Here is a 23,205-nt window from a genome sequence, read left to right as displayed (position 1 = left end):
TCAGACTCCCCAAAACCTCCCCAAACGTCCCCAACTCCCCCCAAACACCCCAAACCCCCCCAAACAGCCCAAAACCTCCCCGTGCCCCCCCTCAAACACCTCAACCCCCTCCCCAAACACCCCAAAAGCCCCCAACCCACCTCCAAACGTCCCCAAATACCCCAAACCCCCCAAACTCCCCAACGCCCTCCCCAAACACCCCAAAACCTCCCCAAATCCCCCCCCTCCCCCCAAATAAAGCCTCCGCACGCGTTCCGGGGGGGCCCCCAGGGGCAGCGTTTATGGGGGGAGGGGGGGGTTGGGATCCAGAGGAGATTCCGGAGCAGCTCCGGGGATGGGGGGAGGGGAGGGGTCTCAGGGTTTCGGGGGGGGCTGGGCCGTGCCGGGGGGGGGGTCCAGGGCCTGCAGCCCCCCCAGGGCGTCGGCGCAGGCCCGCACGAGCCCGCAGAGCTGCGCGCTGGCCTCGAGCGACGCCGTCCGGGGCAGCTCCTGCGCGGCCCAGAGCAGCTTCTGCAGCAGCGCCGCCCGCGCCGCCCCCACCGCGCCCCCCCCGGGGGATTCGGGGGGCTCGGGGGGCTCGGGGGGTCCGGGGGCAGCGCCCCGAAAAGCCGCGGCCGCCCCCTCGCAGTGCTCGGGCCGGGGGGCGGGGGGAGGGGGCGCGGCTGGGGGAGGGGGAGGGGAGAGAAGGGGGGGGGAGTGAGAGGGGAGAGGACCCTCCCCCCCCCAAATCCTGAGCCCCCTCCCCAAATCCCTCCCCCAGAGCGCTCAAATTCCCGCCCCTCCCTCTCCCAAATCTCCCATGCCCAGACCTCCCCTCCCCCCCAATTTCCAGCCCCTCCCCCAGCCCCAATTCCAGACCCCCCCAGCCCCAATTCCAGCCCCGCCCCAGCCCCATTTCCAGCTCCTCCCCCCTCCCCCAGCCCCATTTCCAGCCCCCTCCCTCAGCCCCAATTCCAGACCCCCCCAGCCCCATTTCCAGCTCCAGCCCCTCCCCCAGCCCCATTTCCAGCCCCCCCAGTCCATTTCCAGCCCCTCCCCCAGCCCGTCCCCCAGCCCCAATTCCAGCCCCATTTCCAGCCCCCCCAGCCCCATTTCCAGCTCCCGCCCCCAACCCCATTTCCAGCCCCCCAGCCCCATTTCCAGCTCCCGCCCCCTCCCCAATTCCCGCTGAGCCCCCCCCGGCCGTACCGTGCCCCCCCCCGGGCCCCTCCGGGTCCTGGCAGGTCACACAGAGCAGCCGCTGCTCCTTGTCCTGCAGCAGAATCGTCTGGGGGGGGGCGGGGGAGGCACGGGGGGGTTACGGTGGGCTGGGACCCCCTCCCCAAATTCCCCCCCATCCCACCCCCCCCCCCTTGGCGTCTCCCTCTCCCATTTCCCGCCCCCCCCAAGTTCCCGGGGGGGTCCCGGGGGGGTCGCACCCCCATTCCCAATCCCGGGGGCTCCCAGCTCCTTCCCCCTCCCCCTCCCCCGTTCCCGACCCCTCCCCGTTCCCGAGGATCCCGGGGGGGTCCCGGGGGGGTCCCGGGGTGTCCCCCCGCCCCGCTCACCCCGCAGCGGGGGCAGGCGCTCCCCAGCATTCGGTAGCCCCGCAGCAGCAGCCCCCCCATGGCCCGGCTCGCCCGGTCCTGCCGCTCCCGCCGCGCCTCCGCCTCGTCCGCGCCTGGGGGGCACCGGGGGGGCCCGGTTACAAAACGGGGGTCCCGGGAAGGGTCCCGGTGAACGGACACGGGAACGGGGGGGTTCCCCCAAGGGAGATCGGTGGTTCCGCGGTCTCTGGAGGGGGGGACCGGGGAGGGGATCCCGGGAAGGTGCCGGTGGTGGGCGGGGGGGTCCCGGGGAAGGTGCTCAGTGCTGGGGGGCGGTCCCGATCGCGGGTGGGAGTTGCAGGGGGGGTTCCCGTTGGTGGGGGGGGGTCCCGGGGGGGATCCTGGGCTCGGGGGGTCCCGGCCGTTCCTCACCCCCGTTCAGCGCCATGGTCGCTCCGGAGACGGCGTCGCGGCGGAAGTGATGTCACAACCCCAATAACTCCGGGCAGAAACAGTGACGCGAGCTCGGGAAATAAGTTCCGGGCGCCAAAAAGGTTCCCACGGTCCATGAGGAAAATGGGGTCGAGTCCCCACCTTGCGGGGTAAATTTGCATAACCCCGCCCATCCCTCCGGCAATTTAATTGGCCGCTTGCGACCCCACTTTGCATGCGCCCCGCCCCCTGCAGAGATTTGCATATTCCGCGCGGGTTTTAAAATACGTCACTGGCGCTGCGCTCTGATTGGCCAGGGTTGGCCACGCCCACCGCAGACCCCGCCCCAGGGAGGAGCCGGGCACGGAAATTCGGTGAAAACGTTTATTCTGCAGGAAAACGGGGCCGTGAGGCCGGGGGGCCCCGCCCGGGCAGGGCGGCCGGGGGCACTCGGGGGAAGCCCCGTACAAAAAGGGGGGGCTGAGGCGGGGGGGGGACACGGCTCCGTCCGAGGCCGCCGCACCTGGAAGAGAGCAGAGAGGTGAGGGGGGCTGGGGGGGCCACGGGGACACCCGGGGACACTCGGGGACACTCGGGGACACCCGGCCACGGGGACAACGCGGGCGCTGGGACGCGGCGGCTCCGGCGGCTCTGGCGGGACGGGGGGTCCCGGTGACGGGGAGGGGACGCGGCGGCGGCGGCGATGGCGACCCGGGGCACGTCTGACCTGACGCGGCGGCGGCGTCCGGGGGCTGCGGGGCCACGGCAACGGCGGCGAGTCCCGGGGGGTCCGCGGCGATCCTGGGGGCGGGGGGGAAAGGCCGTTACCGGGCGCCGGCAGCGCGGTGAGGCCCGGGCCGAGCTCCCGGCGCTGCCAACGCTCACCTCAGAAGGCGGAGTATCGCGCCCGCTCCCCGTAGGGATCCCGCTCGAAGCGCTGCATGTCGTAGAGGGACGCCCGGGCCACCGAGGAGACGGGCGACAGCTGCCCACGCTCGTACGTGTACGCCTCTCCGACGGTGCTGGCCGCGGCGGCCGTGCGGCGCAGGGGGCTCCTGTCCCGGGTGTAATACGTGGAGGACGCGGCGGCGGCGGCGGCGGTGGCGGCGGCGGCGGCGACGGCGGCCGCCGCGCCCGGGGTGGGCAGCAGCGCTCGGTCGTACGCGTCTAAGGTGGTGGGGATGCGGCCGGCCATGGCCGTGGTGGCGGCCATGGCCGAGGACTGGACCTGGGAGTACTGGGCGTACTGGGAGTACTGGGCCATGGTCTGCTCCGCGTAGGCGTCGTACGCCGAGGCCGTGGCGTAGGAGCGGACGCGGTAGCGCTTGTAGTAGTCGGCCATCCCGCCGTAGGCCTCATCGTAATACACGGTCTCCCCATAGCCCGCGGTGTAGGGAGTGCGCACGGCTCCGTACTGCTCGTTATAGGCCTCGGCAAAGTCCGCCACTTGCCCCGGGCGATCGACCGGGCACTCCTTAGACCAGTGCCCCTCCTTCCCGCAGCGGTAGCAGCCGCTCTTGTCTCCCATCCCGGGCGCCGTCCGCAGCCGGCTGGTGGACAGCTGCACGCGCATCCGCTTGCCTTGGGGAGAGGGAGACGCGGCGTCACCCCCCGGCAGCGCGCCCGGCCCACCCCCAGAGCCTCGGGCACCGGGCCACGGGGTCCCTCAGAGCAGCACTCGACGCCAACACCGGGCCACAGAGAACCCCAGAGCTGCCCCCTGCACTGGCACTGTGCGGTCACATGGGCCTGGCACTGCACCGCGGGGTCCCCAAGGACCAGCCTTGGCACTGGCAACCTCTCATGGGACCCCTCAGAGTCCCCCGGCACCATTGGGAGCCCCCAGAGTCACCCTGGCACCAAAGGGTTCCCCAGAGCCGGTACCGACATCGCGCCATGGGGTCCCCCAGAACTGTCCCAGGCAGTGCACCACCCCTCGGGGACCCCCAAGAGCCACCCCCTGCACCGTGAGACCACCAAGGGTCACCGTTGGCACCGTGGGATGTTCCCTGGGAAGAGCCCACGAAGGGGCCCAGCAAAGGGCCTGGGGACCTGAGGCCCAGCTGGGTGAGGGACACTTGGGGACACAGCAGGAGGTGACAAGGCCCAGAGTTTCCTGTGTAAAGACTTGAGGGATAAAAGCCCCGGGGCTCCTTTGTGCAGGGTCCCTGTCAGAGGCACAAACTGCAGCTGTTATTTTGTTTTCCAGTTCTTTAATTATTGCACCAACGTTAAATTATTCCAAGGATCACGACAGCTGAGGCTGTGATGGGAAACCTGGGCTGCAGCCGGTGGTCCATGGGACCCCCCAGAAATGGCACCAGCACCACAGCACAGGGACCCCGAGAGTCCCCACCGGCACCACGGGGCCCTCAGGAGGTGGCACCGGCCCAGGGGACCCCTGAGAGCCACCCCTGGCATTGCTGAGGGCAGGTGGTGACAGGAACTGCCGGGGTGGGCACCAGCGCCCGCAGACCACGGGGGAGCCGCGGTTCCAGGCAGGCGTTGGGGCCAACGGGAGCCAACAGGACACGGTGCTGGCTCCCAGCCCCATTTCCCCCCAAAATCCAGCAGCACAGGGACAGCACCGATCCCGCGGGGAGGCCCCAGGGGCCAGGCGTGCCTCGAACCAACCGGCTTGGGGCAAACGCTCCAGAATTGCTACAAACCTGGCGCTGTGGAGCCGCTCTGCCCCGACGCGGAGCTGCCGCGGTGCCCCCAGGCCAGGCAAGGGCACAGGGACAGTGCTTGGCACCACGGGCTCCCCAGAGCCAAATTCCGGAGCTCCACGATGAGAAGAGGCTCCAAACGCAGCGCCGACCACTGAGGGCGGCCGGTAACACCGAAATCGGGCAAAATTCTCCCGCATCAGAACCTCCCCGTGCCCCCTCCCAGCCTGGCGCTCCCCGAGCCCTCAGCTCACCTTGGAACTCGGTGTTGTCCAGCCCCCGGATGGCCTCCACGGCGTCCTCGGCCCGCTCCATGTGCACGAAGGCGTAGTCCTTGACGATGTCGCACTCGATGACGGGGCCGTACTCCTCGAACTTGGCGCGCAGCTCCAGGTTGGTGCAGGCGGGGCTGATGTTGCCCACGTGCAGCTTGGTGGAGGCCTTGCTCTTGTTCTTGCTGGCCTCCACGTTGATGCAGACGCCGTGCAGCTTGTGGTGGTGCAGGTTGCGGATGGCGTCCTCGGCCGCCGTCTTGTCCTCGATGTGCACGAAGCCGTAGTTCTTGATGATGTCGCACTCCAGCACCTTCCCGTACTGCTCGAACAGCGAGCGGATCTCCTGCTCCGTCGCCTCCCGCGGCAGGTTCCCGATGAACAGCTTCACCATCGCGACCCGCCTGAGAGGTGGCAGGGAAGGGGCGGCTCGGTGAGACCCTCCCCACACCATCCCCGCTGAAGGGTCGGAGCCGCTCCGGGGAGGGGGAAGGCGATGGGAAAGGTTCCCCCCACCTTTCATAGATCCTCCGCCGGCTGATTCCGGACGGGAGCCCCCACCCCAAAAATCGGACGAGGGGGCTGTGCCCTCCCAGGGCACCCTGAGGTTGAGACCCCTCTCAGGGGAGGCCCCCCCCGGGCCCGGGTTTCTCACAAAGAGCCGGGAAAGCTTCAGGCCCCGGCAAATCCCGAGCACGGTTGTGCTCCGTGAGCCCCCAGGCTATGAAGGGGGACCCAGCTCTCCCCCAGACCTCACCCCGCTCAGATCCCGGCTCCGAGGCCCCCTCCCGGCTCCTTCCCGAGGCCGCGGGAACCCGTCCCGTCCCTCCCCACAGACAGCAGGGCCCCAACCCCGTCCCCGCTCCCCCCCAGCCCGTCCCGGTGCCCTCCGTGTCCCCCCCGGGCCCCGCCGAGTCTCACCGCGCCCCCCCCTCGCACCGGCACTCGATGACGGCAACAAAATGGCGGTGGCCGCCTCACGCGGGGCCACGCCCTCCCCGCGCGCTGATTGGCCGAGAGCGGCGCGACGGCGTCACGCGATTGGCCGAGGTTCCGCGAGGCCCCGCCCAGTGGCGGCGCGGATGGCGTCAGGCACAAAGCGCTCCCGCCCTCGCGGCGGCCAATGGGGAGCGGCGGCGCACCGGAAGTGAGGGGAGAGGCGGGGCCTTCGGGGCACGTGACGGCAGCGCCGGCCAATCGGGGCGCGGGGGAGGGGCGTGGCCTGGCGGCGCCGCGGAGCCGGGAGGGTCCGAGCCGGGGGGGCCGGCACCGAGCGGGACCGAGCGGCACCGAGCGGGACCGAGCGGCACCGAGCGGGACCGGGACAGGCAGCGACCGCCCCCACCGGCACCGGGACCGACTGGAACAGGCCAGGGGCCGGAACCGATCGGCCCCACCGACACCGACCGGGAAAGGAACAGCGACCGCCCGTCCCCACCGGGACCGAGCGGCAGCGGACGCGGAACTGAGACCGAGCGCACCGGCACAAGGACCGAGCGCTCTCACCGGTGTCCCGCAGCCACCGGGAGCGGCCGGGTGTGGCCCCGCCCCTCGGCATCAGCCACGCCCCGTTGTTTGCCGCGCCCCTTCCCGCTGGCCCCGCCCCGCCATGTCCCACGCGGTGCTGCTGCTGCGGCGGCTCCGGGACCGACACCGGCACCGGCACCGGGAGAGCGATGAGGAGCGGGACCGGGACCGGGATAGGGACAGCGATGAGGAGCAGGACCAGGACCGGGAGCGGGCCCAGGACCTTGACTGGGACCGAGATCAGCACCGGCACCGGGACGAAGACCACGACGGGAACCGCGATCAGGACTGGGCTCAGCACCAGCACCACGACCCGCACCCCGCACCCGCACCCCGAGGCTCCCTCCCCGCACCCTCGGGCGCTCCCCTCGCCCCATCCCCGTCCCCAAGCCCCCGCCGCGGCCGCCGCCGCCGCCGCCCGTACCCGGCGCAGCGCATTTACCGGGTGCGCTGCTCCTTCCTGGAGCTGAGCGACGAGCAGGCGCTGCGGCGCTGCCGCCTGGACCGGGCGGCCATCGCCGCTCTGTGCCGGGAGCTCGGCGCCGACCTGCAGAGCCTCACTGGCCGCAGCCACGCGCTGCCCGTGGCCGTCAAAGTCACCTCGGCTTTAGCCTTCCTGGCCTCGGGCTCCTTCCAGACCGCGTCGCGCCTCAGCACGGGCATCAGCCAGTCGGCCATGTCCAACTGCCTGGCGCAGTTCCTGGCGGCGCTGCAGCGGCGGGCGCCCCGGTACATCGCCTTTCCGCCGCCGCCCGCGCCCCCCGGCGACCCCCCGGCGCTGCCCGGGGTGCTGGGCTTGGTGGGCGCCATGCACGTGGCGCTGCGGGCGCCGGCCGACAACGAGCCCATGTTCCGCAACGCCGCCAACTTCCACTCCATCAACATGCAGGTGGTGTGCGACCGCCACGGAGCCATCACCAACGTCGTGGCCAAGTTCCCGGGGTCGTGCCCTAACGCCGCCGTCCTCGAGAACTCGGCCCTGGCGCGGCTCATGGAGGGCAGCAGGCCGGAGGGGGTTTGGCTGCTGGGTGAGGGGGGTTTGGAGGGTGTCCTGGGGGGTTTGGGGGTGAGGGGGGTTTGGGGAACTCGGCCCTGGTGGGGTTCATGGAGGGGACTCAGCCGGAGGGGGTCTGGCTGCTGGGTGAGGGGGGTTTAGGGGGGTGTCCTGGGGGGTTTGGGGGTGTGCTGGTGGGGGTCCCACAGATGTCTCAGCGTGGGGACGATGCTGAGGAACTCGGCCCTGGTGTGGCTCATGGAGGGAAGGGTGAAGGGGGTTCTGGGGGGTCTCGGGAAGATGGGGGTGACCCTGGGGGTCTGGGCTTACCATGGGGGTTTGGGGGTGACTCTGGGGTGACCCTGGTGTTCTGGGGGTGACCCTGGGGCTTTGGGAGTGACCCTGGTGCTCTGGGGGTGACTCTGGGGGTGACCCTGGTGCTCTGGGGGTGACTCTGGGCTGACCCTCATGCTCTGGGGCTGACCCTGGGGCTCTGGGGGTGACTCTGGGCTGACCCTGGTGTTCTGGGGGTGACCCTGGGGCTTTGGGAGTGACCCTGGTGCTCTGGGGTGACCCTGGGGCTCTGGGAGTGACCCTCATGCTCTGGGAGTGACCCTGGTGCTCTGGGGTGACCCTGGTGCTCTGGGAGTGACCCTGGTTCTCTGGGGTTGACCCTGGTGCTCTGGGGGTGACTCTGGGGTGACCCTGGTGCTCTGGGGGTGGTCCAGTGCTCTCCCTACCACCCCTTCACCCTTTCTGCCCGCAGGGGACCGCACGTACCCGCTGAAGCCGTGGCTGCTGACGCCGATCTCGGGCCCGCGGGGCGCGGCCGAGCTGCGCTACAACGCGCTGCACGCGCGGACCCTCGACCCCCTGCGCCGCACGCTGGGGCTGCTGCGCCGCCGCTTCCGCTGCCTGGCGGGCGGGGGGCTCCAGTACAGCCCCCCCAAGGTCTGCCAGATCTTCCTGGCCTGCTGCATCCTGCACAACATCGCCCTGCGCCGCCGCGTCCCCCTCGAGCCCCCCGAGGGGCTCCCGCCCGCCCCGGGACACCCCGAGCCCCCCCCGCAGCCGCCGCCCCCGCCCGGGCCGGGGTCCCGCGAGGGACGGGCGGTGCGGGCCAGGGTGGTGCAGCAGGTCCGGGAGGGGCTGGGCTGAGGCGTGGGGGGGCTTCGAGGCCTTGGTGGGGGGTGAGCTGTGATTTGGGGGGGTCCTGAGTTTTCTGTGGGGTCCTGACCCGTGGTTCAGGGGGGCTCTGAGCCCTTTGGGGGGGCCTTGAACCCTGATTTGGGGGGCTCTGAGCCCTTTGGGGGGGCCTTGAACCCTGATTTGGGGGGCTCTGAGCCCTTTGGGGGGCCTTGAACCATGATTTGGGGGGCTCTGAGCCCTTTGGGGGGCCTTGAACCCTGATTTGGGGGGCTCTGAGCCCTTTGGGGGGGCCTTGAACCCTGATTTGGGGGGCTCTGAGCCCTTTGGGGGGCCTTGAACCATGATTTGGGGGGCTCTGAGCCCTTTGGGGGGCCTTGAACCCTGATTTGGGGGGCTCTGAGCCCTTTGGGGGGGCCTTGAACCCTGATTTGGGGGGCTCTGAGCCCTTTGGGGGGCCTTGAACCCTGATTTGGGGGACTCTGAGGCCTTTGGGGGGCTCTGAGCCTCTGGAGGGGCTCGAACCCTTGGTGGGGGGGGTCCATCGCTCTGGGGGGTCCTATTTCCACCCCTTTGGTACCTCAGTTCGGTCCTTCAGCCGTGTCCGTGCTCGTTTTGGGGCAAATAAACATCTTTTGTTCAACTCTTCAGCGCTCCACGGTGTTTTGGGGGGTGGGGGGGGGAGTGCGGGTCACTTGGGGACCTCCCCCGGGGGATTTTGGGGGTCCTTAGCGTGTCCCCGTGTGCGAGATGAGCCCCCTGACGCCTGCAGCCCCCGGACCCCCCCCATGGGAAAACCGATTTTGCCCCCCTGGGGACCCCCAAAACCCCCTTGGGGACCCCCCAAAACCCCACTGCATCCCACAGTGCTCCCCCTTCCCCACCGCCGCGTTCCCAAAAGCGCCCTAAGCCCTCTAAAACCCTTCCGGACCCCCAAAATCCCCCCAAACCCCCCCAAGTTCCCCTCTCGGGCCCCTTCCGGCCCCCGCGCCGTTGCCATGGCGACAGAACGCCGGAAGTGGCGCTACCGCCAAACCCTTCCCCCGCGGTGCGGCCGCATCCGGTCCCGCGCCAAAACGGGCCCGTCGCGCCGCAGTGACGCGCGGGCGGTTCCGGGGCCGGAGTCCGCGGCCATGGCGTCGCCGGAGGCCGCCGGGAGCAGCTGCCGGGTCGGGACCCCCGGAACGGGACGGGACCGGGGGGCTCGGGGGCTCGGAGAGTCGGGGAAGGGGGCACGGAGCGGCTCTGGGAGCCGGGGAACGGAGGACGCGCTGTTCGGGGGTGCAGAGCTCCGGGCACGGGAGTTCTCGTGGTGCCAGATCCTTTCCGCGGCACTTTTGGGGGTGCAGAACCCTTCCCGGGGGGGGTTCGGAGGTTCGGGACGGCGTGAAAAGCACTTTTAGGGGTGCTGCATCCCATGGGGAGCACTTTTGGGGGGTGCAGGAGCCTTCGCAGGGCGGGTTTGGGGGTTCAGAGCCTCATGAGCGGCGGGTTTGGGGCTGCGGGATCCCTTCCCCAGCACTGTCAGGGCATTTCTGCGGCTTCACGTCTCCCTTTCCCCCCATTTTCGGGGTGCTGACCCCCTTTTTACCCCCCAATTTTGAGACGCCGCCACTTCCCCCCCCCTATTTTTGCAGTGTTTACCCCCGTTTCCCCACATTTTTGAGGCGCTGACCCCCTTTTTACCCCCACCCCCCCCCAGTTTTGAGGTGCCGGCATTCCCCCACCCCCCATTTTTGGAGCGTTTAGCCCATTTTTGGGGCGCTGACCCCCCCGTTGTGCCCCCAGCTGGAGTTCGCGGTGCAGATGAGCTGCCAGGGCTGTGCCGATGCCGTGCGGGCAGCGCTGGACGCGGCCCCCGGTGAGACCCCCGACCCACCCCGACCCCGGGGACACCCCCCAGAGCTTTGGGGGACCCCCGACACCCCCCGTGTGCCCCCCCAGACGTGAAGCTGCTGGAGCTGCGGCCCCAGGAGCAGTCGGTGCTGGTGGAGACGACGGTGGCGGCCGAGCGAGTGCGGGAGCTGCTGGAGAATTCGGGGTGCAGGGCCGTGCTCAAGGGCATGGGGGGCTCCCCCGAGGGTGAGAGGGGCTTTGGGGGGCTCCTGGAGGGGTTGGGGGAGGTCACAGAAGTGTTTTGGGGGGGTTTGGGGGATCTTGGGATTGTCTTGGGGAGGGTCCTGGGGGATTTGGGGGGTCCCAGAGGATTTGGGTGGTCCTGGGGGGGGGGGTTTTGGTGTCCTTGGGTGGGATTTAGGATCAGTTTTGGGGGGAAGTTTTGGGGTCCCTGAGGTTGTTTTTGTGCTGGGGGGGGGTTTGGGGGTGCCGGACCCTGACGTGTCCCCATCCCCCCCCCTCCAGCTCCCCCCGGGGGGGCGGCGGTGGCGGCGCTGGGGGGTCCCGGGGGGGTCCGGGGGCTGGTCCGGTTCCTGCAGCTCTCACCCGGCCGCTGCCTCGTGGACGGGGCCGTGTCCGGGCTCCCCCCCGGCCCCCACGGGCTCCACATCCACGAATTCGGGGACCTCTCGGACCCCTGTAACAGGTAACGGGGGCGGGGGGGGCTGGGGAGGGGGCTGGGGAGGGAGTGGGGACCCCCAGTTTCACCCCCCATGTCCCATCTCCCCACCCCCACCCCAAAACAGCTGCGGGGGCCACTTCGACCCTGACGGGGAGACCCACGGGGGCCCCCAGGACCAGCACAGGGTGAGCTGGAGGGAGTTTGGGGGGAATACAGGGGGGTTTCGGGGGTCTCTGGGAAGTTTCAGAGGGTTTGGGGGGGGTCTCTGAGGGTTTTGTGGGGCTGGGAGGGGTTTTGGGGGGGGATATGGGGGTGTCTGGAGGGTTTGGGGGGCAGTAGGGGGTCCCTGTGGGGTTGGGGGGAGCTCAGTGCATTTTGGGGGGCTCCTGACCCCCGCTGCCCCCACCCAGCACGCCGGGGACCTGGGCAACATCTGGGCGGACGCCGAGGGCCGAGCGCGGTTCCGAATTGAGGACACGCGGCTGAAGGTGGGAATTGGGGCCAGGGGGGGCCCTGGGGGGGGTCCTGGGGGGTTCCCCCCTCCCAGAGCTGCACCCCGGGGCCGGTGGGGGGGGGTCTGACCCCAAACTGGGGGGGGTCCAGGCTGTGCCCCATGAGCGGGGAGGGTCTGACCCCAATTCCCTGGCAGGGGGTGGGGGGTCTGTGCCCCCCATAATTGGGGTGGGGGGGGTCTTTGGGGGGGTTCTGACCCTTCCAATCCCCCCCCCCCCAGGTCTGGGACATCATCGGCCGCTCCGTGGTGGTGGCCGAGGGCGAGGACGACCTGGGCCGGGGGTCGCACCCGCTGTCCCGCGTCACCGGCAACTCGGGGCCGGGGTGAGCGCTGGGGGGCTCGGGGGAGGGGGCTTAGGGGGTGTGTCTTTGTGGGGTTACCTCCCCTGACCCCCCCGTGTCCCCAGGCTGGCCTGTGGCGTGGTGGCCCGCGCGGCCGGGCTCTTCCAGAACCCCAAACGCATCTGTTCCTGCGACGGCGTCACCCTCTGGGAGGAGCGCGACCGGAGCCACGGGACCCCCCCGGGGACCCCCAGCCCCCACCTCTAGGAGCCCCCCCCCCCCCCGGGACCAAATAAACGCCCCTCGCTCTGCAGCAGCTGCGGGTCTGGGGGGGGGGCGCACGACCCCCGAAATGCGGCGGCTCCTTTAAGGGGGGGCGTGGTCTAAGGGGAGCGGAGGCGGCGGGGGCGTGGCTTGAGGGGAGATGGGCGGGGCTAACACGGCGCGAAAAGAGCGGGCGGGGCGGTGCGCACGGCGCGCAGGCGCGCTGAGGCGGGGCGGTGCGCACGGCACGCAGGCGCGCTGAGGCGGGGCGGTGCGCACGGCGCGCAGGCGCGCTGAGGCGGGGCGGTGCGCACGGCGCGCAGGCGCGCTGAGGCGGGGCGGTGCGCACGGCGCGCAGGCGCGCTGAGGCGGGGCGGTGCGCACGGCACGCAGGCGCGCTGCGCACGGCACCGCCCCCGCCGCCCTCAGGAGCCGCCGCCATTTTGAAGTCACCGCCGCCGCCGCCGCTCCTGTCGTCCCCGCTCCGCTCCCCTCCACCGATCCCCGGCGCGATGCGTCCCGGCATTAAACTCTTCGTGGGCAACGTCCCCGAGGAGGCGTCGGCGGAGGAATTGAGCGAGCTGTTCGCCGGAGTCGCGGGGCCGGTGCTGGGCGTCGCCCTCATGAAACAGTTCGCCTTCGTGCACCTGCGGGACGAGGCGGCGGCCGCGCGCGCCATCTCGCAGCTCAACGGGCACCAACTGCACGGCCGCCGCATCGTGGTGGAGCCGTCCCGGCCGCGCCCCACCAACACCTGCAAGATCTTCGTGGGGAATGTGTCGGCCGCGTGCACGAGCGGGGAGCTGCGCTCGCTCTTCCAGCAGTACGGTCCCGTGGTGGAGTGCGACGTGGTGAAAGGTACCGGACCCGCCGCCGGGGCCGCGCGGCCCCCGCCGAGCTCGGCCCGCGCCGCCGGGTGATCCGTGGCACCCGAGTTCCGTCCGACTGCGGCGTCGCTCCCGCCCGGACCCCGGCGCGGCCCGGGCTGGTGGAACGGGGGGCGAGGGGGGGGTTCCGCCGCCTCCCCCCTGCCCCGAGCGGGGCCGTGCGAGCCCGAGTGTGCTCCCGTAACCCCCCTGCTGCCAGCCACGTCCTCCTCCATCGCCTCTGCCTGCCCCGGCCGGGGCGGTGCGGGCCTGTGTGGGCGGTCCAGACCCCTTAACCCCCCCCTCTGGCAACCACATGTCTTCGATCGCTTCCCCCAGGCTCAGGTGGGGCTGTGCGAGCCCCTGTGGGTGGCCCTGACCCCCTAACTCCCCGATAACCCTCCTCTAGCCAACCTCGTGCTCTGCCACTGCTTCCCCAAACCCCAGGTGGGGCCATGTGAGCCCGTGGGGGCTCTCCAGCCCCCTCAATCTCCACATTATCCCTTCTCCAGCCAATCTTGTCCTCCATCGCCTCTACCCACACGCCTCTACCCATAACCCCCTTCCTGGCAGCTTTGTTCTCTGCTGTCATCTCCCCCAGCCGCAGGTGGGGCTGTGGGAGTTCCTCTGGGCTCCCCAGACCCTTCCCCACTCCTTGAACTCACTGGGAACCCCCTTCCAGGCAGCCACATCCTCCATCAGCACCCCCAGCTCCAGGTGGGGTGACCCCCCTGCCCGCTGCTGCCACCTCTATGACCAAATCACCCCCAGGCCACAGCCTGGTCTCCACAGACGTGCTTGGACACTGAGCTGGGACGTGCACAGAACACACCATGAAACCCTCAGGGGGTTCAATGGCTTCGCATTGGGGACCCCAGCACAGCCTGATGGGGTCACCCACCTCCCCCTGACCCTGCTGTCACCTCATCCCCACTCACCCGACCCTGGAGTCCCGGTGATGTCTCCGCGGTGCCTGTGTCCCCCTGCCCACAGGAGGGGGATGTTGTTCCTCTGCTCTCCTGTCCCAGGTCGCAGCCACCAGCACAGCCCGGGGCAGAGCCTGCCCCGCGTCCCCTCGGGCTCGGGGGTGCCACGGCCACCGCAAGGGGTGGCAGCAGGGCTGGGGGGACACGGAGGGGACATCCCCTCTTTGGGCTGCCAGAACGGGACATGTGGATGTGGGACAGGAGCCAGGAGGGCAGGATGGCAGAGGGGGGGACACAGGAGAGGGTGGCACGGCGCTGATGCTCAGAGGTCTGGGATGGGTTTGCTTGGCCAGTGATGCTCCCAGCACAGCACACACCCTCGGGGGGGTTGTCGCTGGTTCCGGTGGTCTCGGTCTGTGACTGCAGGGGAAACACCACGGGGTCGTTGCCCTCCTGCCCTGTGCCGGCCCCGGACCCGTCGTGCCACGGGGATGACCCCCTGTCCACCATGGGGGCATCCAGCCCCCAAACCCGCTGGGCCAAGTGCTCAGGCGGCCACCAGAGCTGCCACCAGGTCCTGCTTCCCTGCTCCTCGCTGTCCTCAGACGCCTCTGCGCTGCCGAGCCGCGGTTGTGCCGCGTGGCGCCGGCTCCTCGCCACGGCCCGGCGCTCACGGGGGTTGCTCAGGCCCTTTCCTCCCCTCCTTCCCCCTTCTCCCTCCTCTTCCTCTCTGTCCTTCTTAACTCCCTGTTCCCTTCTCTGTCCTTGTCTTTCTCTCTCTCCCCCGTTCTCTCCCCTCTTTCTCTCCCTGCTCTGTCCCTGTCCCGCTCTCTGTGCTGGCGCCGGTTCTCTCAGCTTTGCTCCGCTCACTGCCAGGATGTCCCAGCTGAGCCCACGGTGCTGGCACTGCCAGCCCAGCCCGGGCCCTTGATCCCCATGTGCCAGGGAGGGGTCGGGAGGGGCTCACAGGAGGCAGAAACTGGGGGGACACGGAGGGAGCCAGGCGGGCTGGGGGAGGCCGCGAGCTGGGGACGCAACCAAACGAGCGTGGGGCAGAGCTGACAGTCGTGGTCGTGTCTTCGCCGGCGAGCGGGGCCGGCAGCGCCGTCCTGGGGCCGGCAGTGCCCGTCCTGCGCCCGTCCCGCTGCCGCCGCATGGCTCGTTAGCGCCAGCTCCTGTAACGAGTTGTGTTTTCTCCCCTCACTGCTCTCTCTGCTGCTTTGTCAGACTATGCCTTTGTGCACATGGAGAACGAAGCCGATGCTAAAGTTGCCATCGAAAACCTAAATGGGAAGGAGGTGAAGGGGCGCCGGGTGAACGTGGAGCTCTCCACCAACGTGCAGAAGAAGGGCACGGGCCAGGCCCCGCCGCCCGCCCTCGGCGTCGACAAGACCAAGCGCATCGGCCTCGAGTACCGCGAGAAGTTCCAGCCCAAGATCGAGGGCTTCGACCAGCAGCGCCGGGCGGCCGACGCCGCCATCCCCCCGGCCACAGGCGCTGGCTACGCCGCCATCCCCTCCCTGTACGATTACCAGCAGCGCTTCGGCGCCAAGTACGACACCTTTGAGGCGCAGCCCCGGCCTGCCTCCCCCTCCTACTTCAGCAGGGACCGCAGCCCGCTGCGGCGCTCGCCCACCCGCGCCGGCTACGCGGCGGTGACGCTCCCCATGACGGCACAGCCGGCCGCCTACCGCGCGCAGCCCTCAGCCTCGCTGGGGGCCGCGTACCGTGCCCAGCCCTTGGCCTCCCTGGGCGTGGCGTACCGCGCGCAGCCCACCACGGGCCAGGCCGCCGCCTACCGCGCGCAGCCCTCGGCCTCGCTGGGCAGCTCCTACCGCTCCCAGCCCTCAGTCGGCTCCCTGGGCGCCACGGGCGCTCAGCCCGCCGCCGCCAACTCCCTCGGCTCCTACGGCGCGCAGCCCCCCGCCGCTGCCGCCTCGTACGGCGCGCAGCCCGCCGCCGCCAACTCCCTCAGCTCCTACGGCGTCCAGTCCGCCGCCCTGGCCTCCTCCTACGGCGCCCAGCCCTCCTCGGGCTATTCGGCCGGCTACAGCGCCCAGCCCGCCATCGCCGCGTACGGCGCCCAGCCCGCCGCCGGCTCCGCCGGCTCCTACAGCACCCAGGCCGTGGCCGTGCACGTGGCGTCCTACGGTGCCCAGCTGGCCACAGGCTCCTACGGTGCCCAGCCCGTGGATGGCCACGCTGGCTCCTACGGCGCCCAGCCCGGCGCCGCACTGTCCGCCGGCTACAGTGCCCAGGCCGTGGCGGTGCACGCCAGCTCCTACAGTGCCCAGGCCGTGGCTGGTCACGCCGCCGCTGCCTACCAGCCCGTGGCCGGCCACTCAGCCTCCTACGGCGCCCAGCCTGCGCTGTCCGCCTCCTACGGCGCCCAGCCCACCGTGGGCCACTCGGCCTCGTACGGCGCCCAGCCCGCGTCGGGCCTGCCCGCGTCCTACGGCAGCCAGCCCGCGGCCGCTGCGCTCCCCGCCGGCTACGGCGCGCAGACGGGCTCCTCGCTGGCCGCGTCCTACGGCAGCCAGGCCGCCGTCGCTGCCGCCTCCTACAAGGCGCAGGCCTCCGCCCCGCTGACGGCCACGTACCGGGCCCAGGCCTCCGGCGCCATGGCGGCCTCCTACCCGCCGCAGCAGCCGTCCTCCTCCGCGCTGGCGGCCGCGTACCGAGCCCAGCCGGGCAGCGCCTACGACGGGCCGAGCCAGCTGGGGCAGCCGGCGGGCTCCTACCTGGGCCTGGCGCAGGCCGCCGCCGCCGCACCGCCCTACGAGCGCACCCGCCTCTCCCCGCCTCGCAGCACCGCCTACGACGACCCGTACAAAAAATCGTCCTCTCTGGCTAAAAGGTACGGTGCCGGGCGGGGCACCGATCCCCACCCCTGCCTCCCGCTGCTCGCCGGTTCGCCGGGCTGCAGCGCACTGCTCGCGGCTTGACCGGTGCCGCGCAGCACCGGCGTGGCTGGCTATCGCCCGGCGCGGTGGGCGCCATGGCTCCGCTCACGCCGCACAGATCCCGGGGAGGGGACAGGGCTTGGTGTGGGTGGGGGAGGTGGTGGCACGCGGCGGGGCCTCCGCGGTGTCCGGTGTCCGATCCCGTCCTGCACCGGCTTTGCCCATCGCGGTGCGTCCCCGGGCAGGATGCGGTGCTGCCGCCGGTGGCGGATCCAGGTGCCGTCCCCCCAGGCTGACCCCCGTCTCTTCTCTCGCCCAGGTACGGCTCCGAGCGCCGTCTGTCCGAGCTGGCCGATTACCGGCGCTTAGCGGACTCGCCGCTGGCGTACCGCCGCTCGCCCACCAAGTCCCCGCTGGACTACCGCCGCTTGCCGGACGCGCACACCGAGTACACCCGCTACTCGGGCGGCTACGGCGACTACCTGCCCGCCGCCCGCGTCCACTCGGGCTACCAGCGCCGCCTCTGAGCTGGCCACGGCCCCGCTTGCCGCCCCACCGGGGCACGGACGGTTCTTTTTCAGCTGATTTTTTTCTGGTTTTGCTGTTTGAGATTTTTAGAAGGTTCCGCGGTTACGGTTGGCAGTGGCCGCGCGGCTCAGCCCCCGCTGGCGCTTGGTGCCGGTTCATGACCCGCCAGCAGTTGCGGCCGTGTGGTTCAGACTCTTTTATACCACGAGTTGTCCCATTTTTTGGGCAGATTCCCCGTTTCCAGCGTCAGGCCCAGTACGGTGCCGGGGTTTTTTTATGACTGTAAATAAACGCTGGGGTCTGCTCCGGTTCCCAACGCCTCCCGCCTGGTTCTTTCCCAGTCCCGGGGGCCCAGTCCCGCCCCTGGGGACGCTTCCCAGTGCCACCATCACCAACCAGCCCGGGTGGATGCTGCTCCCGCTGCTGGAGCTGCTTTTCCACCACGGAAGAGGCGGATTTGGAGGATGAGCAGCGTTCGGAGCCGGCTGCAGGGAGTGCCGGGCTCGGCCCTGCCACGACACCACCACACACGATCACTGGCACCGACCTGACCGGGGCCTTGTTTTGGGTGAGAAAAGCTGGTTTTGAGGGGCGATGCTGAGTGCGAGCGAGAGCTGGGGCGGTGTGTGCCATGCCAGGGGTCGTGGGTGCCATTGTCACCACCGTGACCGTTTCCACAGGCGCTTCCTGTCCCCTCATCTCTTCCCAGGGACGGGTCACAGCCCAGTCCTGGCTGTGCCATGGGAGGGAGGGCCAAGGCTCATTAAGCACCGCAGTAATTAACCAGACAGGAGGGTCTGACGCTTCTCCCCTCCTTTCCAGGGTGGCCACACGCCCCTGGGCCTGGCCCCAAGCTCCCGGCCGTGGCCGTAGCGATGGCAGCGTCCGCGGGTGACCATGGCACCGATCGGCGCTGGTGAGACAGAACTGGCAAAGGCACGTCCTGGGCATAATGGCCTTAATTAACGAGCACCAAGAGGCAGGAAGGCACTGCAGGCTGTTTGGGAACAAACAAGGCAGTCTGGGGCCTAATTAGCCCTGGGCAGGTTAAATGAGAGGAGAGGAGGAAGAGCTGGGGGTTAAAGCCCCTGTGTTACCTCTGGGTACCCCCGTTTGCGGCAGCCCCTCCCCGGGAGCTCTGGTCGGCGCGGGCAGAGCCAGGCAGGGCACGGGCAGCACCGGGGAGTCCGGAAGGTTCCGCGCCACATTCTGAGGGGACCCAAGTGCAGAGAAAGAACCGGGGGCAGAGCCAGCGCCGTTTGTTAAAAATTTTGAGTTTATTTTACCGGAAAGTGGGGTTGGGGGACTCTAAATCACTGGGGGGGGTTCCACCCCCGCCGGCGCGGCGCGGCGGCCTCCGGTCAGCTACGGCGTTGGGCTAAAAACCTACCACTGGATTATCCACCCTCTTAAAAAAATAAAGGAAAAAAAGGCAAAACGACGACTCGGGAAGAGCTCCGGGGGAGGAAGGGGGCGGCGAAGCAAAGCAAAGCTGGCGCTGGGGAACGGCTGTGGCTGCGCGCTCACACCTGAGCCCGGGGCGGGGACCCAAAACTACCTGGAAAAGCAAAATCCTGCCCAGGGGGGCGGGGGAAGCTGGGGGAGGGGCTGAGCTAATCCTGCCCGGGCTGGGGACGAGCCGCGCGTCCGTAAGGAACGGGCCCGGGAGCGGCACGCGGCGGCGGTGGCACCCGGCGCGGCCCGAGACGCGCGGCGCCGAGTCGGCGTGCGACGGGACCCCGACGTCCAGCCGCACAAATCTTACCTGTAAGAGAAAAGAGGAGTTGGCGCAGGTGCCCCCGGGGCCGATCCGGAACCGTGCCGAGCCCCGGCGCCCCGGGGAGCTGCGGCTTCCTGGCAGCAACAGAGTCCTGACGTGGAGCAGCGGCGGGGCTCCGGCCCACCGGGACCCTCGGCCCGCCGGGACCTGGGCGCAGCCCGTGCAGGCAGGAGCTGCCCCGGGGCCGGGGGCTCTGCGGGAACCCCCCACCCCGCGGGGACTGTGCCAGGACAGTGCCCGGCCCAGCGGGAACCTGAGTTACAGCCGTGAGAGTGACGCCAGCACTGCCGCGCTCACCACGGCACCTCCTCGCCACGGCCGGGCTTTAACGCCTGCGGGGCCTGTCTGCGTTACCGTGACCCGTCACCCGCCTCGAGCTCGACCGGCACAACCGGGACCACCGGCAGCGGGGGCCCCCCCGCGGCGCCAAGAGCCGCCAACGCGCTCACCTCCGGCTCAAAAGGCGGAGTATCGCGCCCGGTCCGCGTACGGGTCCCGCCCGAAGCGCTGCATGTCGTAGAGGGACGCCCGGGCCACCGAGGAGACGGGCGACAGCTGCCCACGCTCGTACGTGTACGCCTCTCCGACGGTGCTGGCCGCGGCGGCCGTGCGGCGCAGGGGGCTCCTGTCCCGGGTGTAATACGTGGAGGACGCGGCGGCGGCCGCGGCGGTGGCGGCGGCGGCGGCGACGGCGGCCGCCGCGCCCGGGGTGGGCAGCAGCGCTCGGTCGTACGCGTCTAAGGTGGTGGGGATGCGGCCGGCCATGGCCGTGGTGGCGGCCATGGCCGAGGACTGGACCTGGGAGTACTGGGCGTACTGGGAGTACTGGGCCATGGTCTGCTCCGCGTAGGCGTCGTACGCCGAGGCCGTGGCGTAGGAGCGGACGCGGTAGCGCTTGTAGTAGTCGGCCATCCCGCCGTAGGCCTCATCGTAATACACGGTCTCCCCATAGCCCGCGGTGTAGGGAGTGCGCACGGCTCCGTACTGCTCGTTATAGGCCTCGGCAAAGTCCGCCACTTGCCCCGGGCGATCGACCGGGCACTCCTTAGACCAGTGCCCCTCCTTCCCGCAGCGGTAGCAGCCGCTCTTGTCTCCCATCCCGGGCGCCGTCCGCAGCCGGCTGGTGGACAGCTGCACGCGCATCCGCTTGCCTTGGGGAGAGACGCGAGAGGCAGGGTCAGTGCGGCCGTGCCGGGGCACCGGCGGGATGGGACGGGACCGGCCGCTGCCCCCCCAGCCCTCCGCAGCCACCGGCGCGGGAGGAGCCGCCGCGGGACCGAGCGTGAGCCACCAGATGGACACTGGACAGCGGCTGACCGGGGCGGTGCTGCCACGGCCGTGCGCGGCCACGCCGGCCAGTCCGGCAAAGCCCCAGCAGCCTGGGCTCGGACCCAGCACTGCTGGCCCCGTGTGACGGCAAAGCTTCGCGCCGGAAAACGCCGGAGCGGTGGCAAGAGGGATGCGACACCGGGAAGCGCCCCAGAGCGAACAGGGCCTGGCCTGAGCGCGGCACGAGGCAAAGCCAAGCGCGGACGCGGCCGGGACAGCTCTGGGTGCAGCTGTGCCGGCCCAGCTGGGTCGGTGTTTTTGGGGAAGGCCCGGAACGGGGGCGGCAGGACGTGTGGAGCCCCGGCAGCACCGGGAACGCCCGGCCCGGCCCCGCCGCCACGCGGGTGAAGCGCCGGACGCCGCCCTGAGCACCCGGCCGGGAGACGCGCTCGCCATCACCGCCGCCAGCGCCGCGGCTCGAGTCCGGCCGCTCGGCCCCGTCGAGCGCCCGAGCGACGCCGGGCGCGGGGTCGGGCGCCTCCGTCACCCTCTTACCAGGCTGGGCAAGGCTACAAGGGCGGGCGGCAGCCTGGCGTCACCCGCTGCTCCGGCCCGGCACAGGACGTCGCCGTCGGGGTCCTCCTGCGGGGCGGCCGTGCTGGTTAATCAGAGATGGGTCAGTCCCGTCCTCCCCGGCCCAGAGCCCCCGAGCCCTCGCCCTCGCTCCGGCCGCACCGCGCGGGCGGCCCTGGGAGCTGCGGCGGGGCGGGCACCAACCGACACCAACCCCAGAGCCCCGAGGGCGCTTCACGGCCCCGCAGAGCTGGCCGTGGTCACATCCGGGACCGACCCCGGAGCCGGGGCCGGCGGGAGCGTCTGCCGGGAACCCCAGAGCCCTCCCGCCGCCCAGCCCCGCGCCTCACCTTGGAACTCGGTGTTGTCCAGCCCCCGGATGGCCTCCACGGCGTCCTCGGCCCGCTCCATGTGCACGAAGGCGTAGTCCTTGACGATGTCGCACTCGATGACGGGGCCGTACTCCTCGAACTTGGCGCGCAGCTCCAGGTTGGTGCAGGCGGGGCTGATGTTGCCCACGTGCAGCTTGGTGGAGGCCTTGCTCTTGTTCTTGCTGGCCTCCACGTTGATGCAGACGCCGTGCAGCTTGTGGTGGTGCAGGTTGCGGATGGCGTCCTCGGCCGCCGTCTTGTCCTCGATGTGCACGAAGCCGTAGTTCTTGATGATGTCGCACTCCAGCACCTTCCCGTACTGCTCGAACAGCGAGCGGATCTCCTGCTCCGTCGCCTCCCGCGGCAGGTTCCCGATGAACAGCTTCACCATCGCGACCCGCCTGCGCCGGACAGCGCCGCGGTGAGCCCCAAACGGCCCCGAAAGCCCCCGAGAAACAGCCCGGACCTCTATGGGTGTGCCCAGGGCTGTGCCCACAAACACCCTAAATCTTCCTCAAACACCTCCAAAGCTCTGTGTTACATGGGGCCGTGCCCCCCAAAACCCCAAATAAACACCCCCAATCTCAGCGTTTGTCCCCAGGGCTGTGCTCCCTAATCCTCCCTGGATAAACACTCCAAGCCTCCGTGTGTGTGCGTGGGGCTGTGCCTCCAAACGCCCCAAATCCCCCTCAAATAAACACCCCAAAACTCTGCCCCTTCTCCTCCGGGTCTGTGTCCACAAACACCCTAAATCCTCCTCAAACACCCCAAACCTGTGCGTTTGTGTGCCCAGGGCTGTGCCCCCAAATCTCTGTGTCCATCACTGAGGCTGCAGCCCCAAACACCCCAAATCTCCTCAAATTAACACCCCAAAACTCTTCCCCTGCTCATTCGGGACACAGCCCCGAACACCCCAAATCCCCCCAGAAATCCTGAACCTCACTGCGGCTCCCAGGGCTGAGGCACCCTCACAGGGCACAGCCCCAAACACCCCAAATCCACCCCCAAATTTTGCTTCTGCTCCTTCAGGGCAGAGCACCAAACACCCCGACCCTCCCACCAAACAAACACCCCCGCCGTGCCCCCTCCCACACTGTGCCCGCAAACACCCCCAAAAAGCACCTCAAACCTCTGACAGCGCCAAAAACCCCCTCAAACCTCTGACAGCCCCAAAAACCACCTCAAACCTCTGACACCCCTTTTCCTGCAGGGCAGAGCCCCCAAAACTCCGCGCCCCCCAGCAGGGCAGAGCCACGCCCCGAACCCCAAAACCCCGCAGGGCTGAGATCCCCCCAAACCTCTCCGTCCCCCACCCGGCCCTGAGACCCCCCCCCTCATGCCTGAGACCCCTCAGATCTGAGACCCCCCCCCCAAACCCCTCCGCTCCGCAGGCCCGAGACCTCCCCCAAACCCTCCCGGATCGCATCGCCCGAGGCCTCCCGGCGCCTCGGCGGGGCCGTGGCCGGGCCTGACCCGTGTGTCCCCCCGGTCCCGGTCCCGGTCCTGGCCCCCGGTCCCGGCCCCCGGTCCCGAGCCCCCCCCGCCCCCACCTGCCCCGTCCGCCGCGCGCTGCTCACAAAATGGCGGCGGCGTCTCCCGGCCCCGCCCCGCCTCCCGCGCGCTCATTGGCCGCTGGCGCTGTCCGTCAAATGCAGTAGTGTGACGTCATCTATTCGCCAGATGAGCCCGCCCACGGGGCGGCTGCAGCCAATCACGGGCGGGGGAGGGCGGGGCGAGAGGAGGAGCGGTCCATGAGGCTGCGGGGGGGGGGGGGGCGGCCCATTGATGGCGGGGAGGGGGCGTCGAGCGCTGGAGGCCGTACTGGGAGCACTGGGAGCGTTGGGGT

The 23,205-nt window shown here is 70.3% G+C and overlaps 6 protein-coding genes across 17 annotated transcripts; 3 read left to right on the top strand and 3 right to left on the bottom strand.

Moving 5' to 3' along the window:
• Positions 1–320: 320 nt before the first annotated feature.
• On the bottom strand, positions 321–2,238 carry ZNRD2 (zinc ribbon domain containing 2). The gene is made up of 4 exons (XM_032094946.1): positions 1,959–2,238; positions 1,548–1,660; positions 1,189–1,267; positions 321–662 (listed from the first exon to the last, which is right to left on the bottom strand). Exons 1-4 carry the CDS (start codon positions 1,972–1,974, stop codon positions 355–357), a joined length of 516 nt encoding a protein of 171 aa, XP_031950837.1. The 5' UTR covers positions 1,975–2,238; the 3' UTR covers positions 321–354.
• A 90-nt stretch (positions 2,239–2,328) lies between these two features.
• Positions 2,329–22,952, bottom strand: LOC116437253 (RNA-binding protein 4B-like). Of its 7 annotated transcripts, XR_004237218.1 has the most exons (5): positions 6,869–7,470; positions 4,882–5,303; positions 2,844–3,539; positions 2,686–2,759; positions 2,329–2,481 (listed from the first exon to the last, which is right to left on the bottom strand). XR_004237218.1 is itself a non-coding variant. In XM_032094888.1 (4 exons), exons 2-3 carry the CDS (start codon positions 5,291–5,293, stop codon positions 2,845–2,847), a joined length of 1,107 nt encoding a protein of 368 aa, XP_031950779.1. In that variant the 5' UTR covers positions 5,294–5,303; positions 22,910–22,952; the 3' UTR covers positions 2,329–2,759; position 2,844. The 7 variants fall into 7 exon arrangements, 6 of the variants coding, with proteins under 6 accessions (XP_031950779.1, XP_031950778.1, XP_031950776.1 ...); XM_032094888.1 differs by lacking the exon at positions 6,869–7,470 and adding an exon at positions 22,910–22,952 and having other exon boundaries at positions 2,329–2,759; XM_032094887.1 differs by lacking the exon at positions 6,869–7,470 and adding an exon at positions 21,761–22,392 and having other exon boundaries at positions 2,329–2,759.
• Positions 7,531–9,046, top strand: LOC116437214 (putative nuclease HARBI1). The gene is made up of 2 exons (XM_032094813.1): positions 7,531–7,567; positions 8,187–9,046. Exons 1-2 carry the CDS (start codon positions 7,531–7,533, stop codon positions 8,576–8,578), a joined length of 429 nt encoding a protein of 142 aa, XP_031950704.1. The 3' UTR covers positions 8,579–9,046.
• On the top strand, positions 9,655–12,174 carry CCS (copper chaperone for superoxide dismutase). The gene is made up of 8 exons (XM_032094929.1): positions 9,655–9,735; positions 10,355–10,427; positions 10,511–10,648; positions 10,928–11,108; positions 11,209–11,269; positions 11,495–11,572; positions 11,818–11,921; positions 12,005–12,174. The coding sequence occupies exons 1-8, from the start codon at positions 9,700–9,702 to the stop codon at positions 12,144–12,146; spliced, it is 813 nt and encodes a 270-aa protein (XP_031950820.1). The 5' UTR covers positions 9,655–9,699; the 3' UTR covers positions 12,147–12,174.
• Positions 12,544–17,678, top strand: RBM14 (RNA binding motif protein 14). Of its 2 annotated transcripts, XM_032094846.1 has the most exons (3): positions 12,544–13,001; positions 15,163–16,792; positions 17,158–17,678. In XM_032094846.1, the coding sequence occupies exons 1-3, from the start codon at positions 12,656–12,658 to the stop codon at positions 17,363–17,365; spliced, it is 2,184 nt and encodes a 727-aa protein (XP_031950737.1). In that variant the 5' UTR covers positions 12,544–12,655; the 3' UTR covers positions 17,366–17,678. The 2 variants fall into 2 exon arrangements, with proteins under 2 accessions (XP_031950737.1, XP_031950738.1); XM_032094847.1 differs by lacking the exon at positions 15,163–16,792 and having other exon boundaries at positions 12,547–13,001.
• Positions 18,622–22,998, bottom strand: LOC116437264 (RNA-binding protein 4B-like). 5 transcript variants are annotated; one of them, XM_032094909.1, is made up of 4 exons: positions 22,937–22,998; positions 21,339–21,760; positions 19,596–20,297; positions 18,622–19,131 (listed from the first exon to the last, which is right to left on the bottom strand). In XM_032094909.1, exons 2-3 carry the CDS (start codon positions 21,748–21,750, stop codon positions 19,603–19,605), a joined length of 1,107 nt encoding a protein of 368 aa, XP_031950800.1. In that variant the 5' UTR covers positions 21,751–21,760; positions 22,937–22,998; the 3' UTR covers positions 18,622–19,131; positions 19,596–19,602. The 5 variants fall into 5 exon arrangements, with proteins under 5 accessions (XP_031950800.1, XP_031950799.1, XP_031950798.1 ...); XM_032094908.1 differs by having other exon boundaries at positions 22,910–22,968; XM_032094911.1 differs by lacking the exon at positions 18,622–19,131 and adding an exon at positions 20,971–21,057 and having other exon boundaries at positions 20,047–20,297; positions 22,910–22,968.
• Between the last annotated feature and the right edge of the window lie 207 nt (positions 22,999–23,205).

The sequence above is a fragment of the Corvus moneduloides genome, chromosome 34, assembly GCF_009650955.1.
Source record: "Corvus moneduloides isolate bCorMon1 chromosome 34, bCorMon1.pri, whole genome shotgun sequence".
Taxonomy (NCBI): domain Eukaryota; kingdom Metazoa; phylum Chordata; class Aves; order Passeriformes; family Corvidae; genus Corvus; species Corvus moneduloides.
This window is presented reverse-complemented; position numbering and strand designations above follow the sequence as displayed.